The sequence below is a fragment of the Oryzias latipes genome, chromosome 13 (genome assembly GCF_002234675.1).
Source record: "Oryzias latipes chromosome 13, ASM223467v1".
NCBI lineage: Eukaryota > Metazoa > Chordata > Actinopteri > Beloniformes > Adrianichthyidae > Oryzias > Oryzias latipes.
In genome coordinates, this window is record NC_019871.2 from 26,966,892 (window position 1) to 26,973,559 (window position 6,668).

Below are 6,668 nucleotides of genomic sequence, written 5' to 3' on the forward strand. Positions count from 1 at the left end.
TTTGTGTGAGTGCTTTTGTGATGAGGGTAAATACAGAATTATTTTATTTGCATGGGTTTGGTATGAAAATGATTGAAAGAAGCCAGTCTTAAAATAGCTGAATTACAACAAAAGTACACGTCTTAAGACATCAGAGTAAAGTGGTTATGCATGGATTATTACATCATAATTGTACCTTTCCTGGTCAATCAAAAGATACAAAAATGAAACTAATCATTCATTTATTGATTTTCATACCACACCTGTTCTATTGAGCATGTTTTCCTACATGGTTTTGAGTGTTTTGCACAATTACTAACAAAGAACTGTAAATAGTGATGGATATTTCTGTTTATCTGAATCCAGACGAGAGGTCCAGCTGTCCTGCTGATACACATGCAGGTGAGTGTTGAGGATCATTTGTCAGTTTTACTCTGCTGCAGCGTCCTGTTTGTTTCTGACTGTTTTTTTTCACCAGTTTCTTCTGCTCCAGTGAAGACTCCTCTGCCAGAACCACCAGAGTTGCTCGGTTTGGAATTGTCTGAAAGTAAAATGGTGTCATCTTTAAGAAGATTGCAGGATAAGACCTACAGTCAGTGCATTAACTTTGACAAAAAGGCAAAGTACTGTATTCATTTGGATTTTGTGGTGATATTTTATTTAACAACAGCTCATGTTATTTTTGCAGCAGTCGTTGGAAGACCCTCAGCTCAGTCTGCAGCTCCTCCTCCTGCACACTTTCAGCCAACGCCTGCTGCTCCTCCACTTCCATGCTAGGACCAAGATGTTAGCAGCTGGAACCGCTCTCCCCAGCAAAGGATCTGGATGAAAACAGCAAAAGAAGCCTTAGGACTGTGGCCTGGGTCTCCACCTGTGAGACATCCCATGAAGATGATCTCTTTGTGGCGTAACCCCCCTCAGAACATTATTTGAGGCGTGGGTTCAAATCCCACTTCTGACATTCAAAAACCTTTCCTTAAACTTCATCAAATGGTATTCTGTCATGCCCTCCTTTCACTGCAGAAACTGAAAAGAAGCAGAAAAGATAGCGCTGCCATATAACACAGAAGCACTAAAGCTGTAGTTCTGCAAACATGTTGTAAAACAGACAGACCATTTCACATTAATAGTTTACTCATGAACAAATCTGGTATTCATGTTGATTATTGCAAATATGGCTGACATTTTTAGGATTGCAATACTGAGCGAAGGCTACAAGTGCTTGACTGTTTCAGTAAGTCATTAGGAGTTTAAACAGGTTGCCTAAGGTGACTATTACTCCCAACTTTCATTCAATCAGTCTCGATCTCCTATCCAGGCTGGCTTACACTTCATTTGCCAACTTGCCATTTATGTTATGTTGACCTCTGTACTTTGTTCTATTTACAATCAAATCCAAGTCTTTTACCCAAGTCTTAAAAATGTAAACATTGGACATTAAGAGGGAGACACATGCTTTGAAAATTCAAAGTAAACAAAGAAGTCAAAGAAGCAGTATTTAATGTGGTATTGAAACACAGTGGCTGTTCATTTCAATCATCAAGGCTTCCTTAATGCCGTAGACTGCAGAACATCCTGGTGTTGCCACCAGGAAGAGTTCCACGACATTGTAACTGTTGTGTATCATGGCTACTCAACAAGACAAACATCTCAGTAGTCTAAATTGCAGGATAAGATCCAGTAGCTCTGAATTCTCCGTGTTGTATAAGATCTGCCACTGTGATATCTCATTGGGTGCAAAGCTTGTCTTGTGGTCATCTCCAGCCTGTAGCCCTAGGGTCAAATGGAGGATGGCTCTCGAAGTGTGGTCAAGGTGTGAAAGCCAGCGAGTGCGGCACTCCCCAGTCAGGCAAGATGCACAGGGCTGGCATGAGCGACCTCTTAGGACTTTGCTTGTGACACGGTGGGGCCATTTGATGTTCTCTATGGGTCTGAGGGCTCAGGTATCAAATCCATCTGTTCTGCTGCATTCTTGTTTAGAGGCCATGTCTCTGAGCCAGACAGCAGGATGAAGAGTACTGCCAAGATGTAGACCAAGCTTCGCCTTGTGTGAGATGGTTGGATGCAACTACAGTTGGTCGACCCCTGATCGGAAGATTGCAGGCTCGATTGGCACCTTGCCCCTACATGTGTTGAAATGACCTTGGGCAAGACACTGAACCCCACCTTGCCTCTGGTGGACGGTTGCCACCAGTGTTCGGCAGCAGAGCTGCCATCAGTGTGTGAATGTGTGAGTGAATGAGACTGTAGAGTACCTTGGACCTTCGAGGAAAGTGGAAGAGCGCTATGCAGGTATTTACCATTCCAGGGAGAAACCCTGCCAAGGTTCTTCTGCTAAGGATTTCTGTCCTTGTATTCCTGTTATTTGTCATCGTTGAGCCCCAATACACAAAGTTTATGATGGGCTGAACTGTATTATTGCCGCTAAACTGTATTATTTATTCTTTGTATAGTTCACTTTGAAGCCACGTTTTTGGAAAACGTGGAAAAAACTCACAACCACATCAAGACCAAAAGTGTATTTGCATGTGTGTGTGTGTCTGTGTGCCTGTGCAGGATGGAGACCGAGAAGGAGCATTATATTTGCAAGCTGGGACGCAGAGAAGTTTGGTCTGCTGGGATCTACAGAATGGGCAGAGGTAATGTTTGAAGACACAAACAGGCTCTGCTGATGGTGCCCTTAAGGATGAACCATGTTCTGGTCTCCACAGGACAATGCCAGGCTGCTGCAGCAGAGAGCTGTGGCTTACATCAACGCAGACTCTGCCATAGAGGGTGAGTAGGTCGGTATGGTTAGGATAATCTTTCAGTCAGGGTTCAGGCTCAGTTTGCCTCATGATCTTGTGGTATAACAGGGATGTACACACTGAGAGTCGACTGCACTCCGTCACTGCACACTTTGGTCTATGACCTCACCAAGCAGGTGAGACCCAAGCACATCAGGTTGAAATGCACTTAGGTTTTGTTATGTATTGGCCATCATTTTTTTCTTCTTGGTGGTTGGTTCAGATAGCCAGTCCAGAGGAAGGAGAGGAAGGAATTTCTTTGTATGAGAGCTGGCACAAAAGGGACAACTGGACTAATGGCCGCGACGCTCCAAGGTAAAGAAACAACATCGTCTGTCTGGACGATGTGGCTATGAGCCAGTCACTGAAATGACTAAGTCCCACTCCAATCATCCATCTTTGGATGTATTTTCCAAGTGTTCCTAGTCATCTTTTAATTATGATTATTCCATTTTTAGGCAATATCAAAAACCTATCATTTTCTAGTTAATAGTTCCTGTAGAGCAGCAGGGGTTCATTACAATTTCACCTCTGAGTTGTGGGCGGGACCCGATCTCCTTCCCCTCTCCATTGCTGAGAGCTATCTGTTCACGTTCCCCCGCGCTAGATTACAGCCCCTCACACCCCAACCTAACATTATCAGTGCAACAAAAATGGCGAGCAATATTAGAGCTATCCAGCCGTACAATTTGGAGTCAGATGATACCAGCTCAGACGAGGAACACAAAGACGTACTTGGATCTATTTGTCTATAAATGGATGGATCAGAACAGAGCAGAGCAGGGAGCTTGTGGCCACCCAGCGTATTTTCTACACAAGTACAATCTTTTTCAAAAGGATTTTTTTTAAATGCTCCTGATTCAAAATGACTTGAATAAAGAAATACTCAGAAATACAATTTTGAGCTCAACATACTTTATATGTGTCCTCCATCATCAGAAAAAAGCCACAAGAATATGTTAAAAACAACACAAACACAATTTTCATCAGAGTGGGTTTTTTAAGGGTTTTGGAGCAGCAGTTTACAGATTTTGAAACCTTTAAAGTACGGCAATACATTTTTTTTAAATTGCACAATGCCAAGAACCTCTGATTAAGCTACCCTGATTTTGCTCCACACAATGATGCTGCCACTGACTGTGTTCCTGACTGTGTTTATGTTCCTTCATGGATTGAAAGTTGTTGTATTTTAAAATCTTATGCAAGTTGTTCTTTTTTTTTTGATTAAATGAGAGAACAACTAAAGGGCATTGTGGCATGTCTGAATTTTAAAAAAAGTGCAATTTTAATGAGATGCTTCCAATTCTGTATTTCTAATGAAGTTTATGATTCAGAACATTCACGGTCTGATCTCTCTGGTGTTGTAAAGGATCAATAAACTCGGGTCTGGAAGCGACTTTGAGGCCTATTTTATCCGACTGGGAATTGCTGCAGGCAGAGCCAGATACACAAAAGACAAGGTGAGACGTTAAACTTTTACAAATGAATCTGTATTTTCTCTATTAAATTATTCCTGTATATGACCTTTTGACTGTAGTAAATACAGTTTAATTATATTATCTGTGAGATCTGAGCAAACTTCCCTACGGTGATAATATTTAGTACACAATCTGAATTTAAACTCTAACTTTCTAACGACTTGATGGTTGACTGTGAGCACAGATATTGTGGAAAAAGGTATCTTTTTGCTAAAGCACTCAGTAAGAGGTTTTATGCTCTTGTTTTTGTTGTTGTTTTTTTCAGAAAACTGAGCGCTACAGCAGCTATCCGGTCTACCACAGTGTGTACGAAACCTTTGAGATTGTGGAACAGTTTTATGACCCGTCCTTCAGGAGGCTGCGGGCGGTGGCTCAGGTGAGAGGAGGACTCACCGTCCTATTGGCCAATTCCCAGCTGCTTCCGCTTGATGCTAACGAGTATGCAGATGCACTGGGTAAGTACGCCCAGAGCATCGCGCAGCTGGCTGCGAAGAACCCAGATGAAATGGTAATGTACGAGGTGTCATTTGGTAAGTTGTGTCGGTGGTGTCACAAACCGTGTGAAAAAACAAGTCTAATAAAATCTGGGAACTTTACTTTGCAGATTCCCTGTTTTCTGCAGTACAGAACTTCACTGTTGCAGCCAGAGATTTCCATGAACGTCTGAAAAGCCTCAACAGGGACGAGTAAGACAGTTCAAACTCTTACGGGGCTGAACAAGTTTGATCTGTTTCCATCACATATTCAATTGAAAGTGTGATAAGAATTAGTGATTGGACATATGAAAGCCATTTAAAGATATGTGGTGGGTGTCCTTCAGTCCTCTGCAGGTGCGGCTTGTGAACGATCAGCTCATGTACCTTGAAAGAGCCTTTATTGACCCACTTGGTTTACCTGGCAGACCCTTTTACAGGTTAGTCTTACATGCAGGCAGACATACAGGTTTCTTAAAGTCTAAATCAATCTTTTTAAAGAGTTAAAATTTTTGACCAAAAACCATTAATATTATTGGCTGTAACATCTGTTGGAAGGTAAATATGTGGGACAGACCTGTGGATCATCAGAAGACTAAACATCAAGATACCAAACACTTGGAGAAGCCCACAGTAAAGCCTTTTAGAACTACCTTCACACCACACTCGACAATGCACATTCAAGAGACCACTTTGAATTAAAAGTCTATGCAAACGTACGTATACGCCTGCTTTGGGCTTCTGCGTTCAAAACTCTTACGTTCATGCGTAGCTACTGAGCTAAGTTTCGGCGACCATTTTCAGGCTTTATGTACAACACAATCGGCCATTGTACCATTGCAAGTTAAACCAGGTTGAACTTTGGCCAATCAGGGACTCTGATTTGTTAGTGGCATATGGATGACATTCCCTTTAATTTATGGAAGTGCCAACTGTTTGAAAATCGGTTTTGAAGAATAAATTAACAATTGCGATTTGTGCTTGGCTGGAATGACATGACACAGAGTCTTTCATATGTCAGATTGGAGCTGTGAAAGAAAAAGCCTGGAGCAAGATTTGTGAGATTCGCACCACTTTGACATCTCACACCAAGCGTCTTTCAACTGTAGGTGGTGAACATGTGCTAGTAAAAAAGAAGAAGCTCCTCCCTGATTGTCCAGTGTGAACACCATGGGCTAAATGAGCATATAAGAACATGCATATAATGCGTTTCCTACCCCCCTACCCATCAGTGTTAAAAATGTTCTCAGTGATTGCATTCTCATATTGCTTTAAATAAATGCAAGGTAAGTGACGCGATTTCCATGTGATTGCACTACCGGCGTAAACTTACAGTTGCGGATGATGTAATCAGCATGTGTCACATTCCCCAGCCATCGGGGCGATTCTGCTCCGATGTACAATGTCCCAGAAGGGTCAGAACACAATACTTTAGATTTGCAACACAACACAAAATAACACACTACAATTTGTGACAACACTAAAAAAAACGAAACTCACAACCTGAAACAATTGACTCACAACACTCTAGAGGCAGTGCTGAAATCCCAATTCATGCTTTTGTAACCCGGATCAGTGCCCCACTTGCATTACCAGATTAGAAACACCTGAGCGCTCTTATTTTGGTGGGGCCAGTTCCCTATATTAACATCCGGGTCACACAGCCACTTCCTGTCATCCATGCTCTGGCTGTTGCTGATCTGCTGTGGCTGGCTGCATCTCCTATAGCTGTCGGCTATCTAAACTTGAAACAAAGCTCTGTAACATCTTACTGGACTAGTTCTTCGAACAACCACACCTTGAACTAACTACTCTTCGGTCAGGTTTTTGTTCCACCCCCACTTCTATCCTTATGGGAAGAACTTTTTGATCTGCACCATATAGGAATGGTGCATGGCGAGCTACCCACGAACTCTCAATGAAAAACTTGATTTACGAACCTAGGAAAAAGG

The 6,668-nt window shown here is 42.2% G+C and overlaps 1 protein-coding gene across 1 annotated transcript; it reads left to right on the forward strand.

The window, feature by feature from the left end:
• Positions 1 to 1,153: 1,153 nt before the first annotated feature.
• Positions 1,154 to 5,524, forward strand: LOC105355510 (putative N-acetylated-alpha-linked acidic dipeptidase). Its single transcript, XM_020708599.2, has 8 exons — positions 1,154 to 1,213; positions 1,744 to 1,828; positions 2,536 to 2,618; positions 2,691 to 2,754; positions 2,835 to 2,902; positions 2,989 to 3,080; positions 4,135 to 4,225; positions 4,509 to 5,524. Exons 1-8 carry the CDS (start codon positions 1,154 to 1,156, stop codon positions 4,908 to 4,910), a joined length of 945 nt encoding a protein of 314 aa, XP_020564258.2. The 3' UTR covers positions 4,911 to 5,524.
• The last annotated feature ends 1,144 nt before the right edge of the window (positions 5,525 to 6,668 follow it).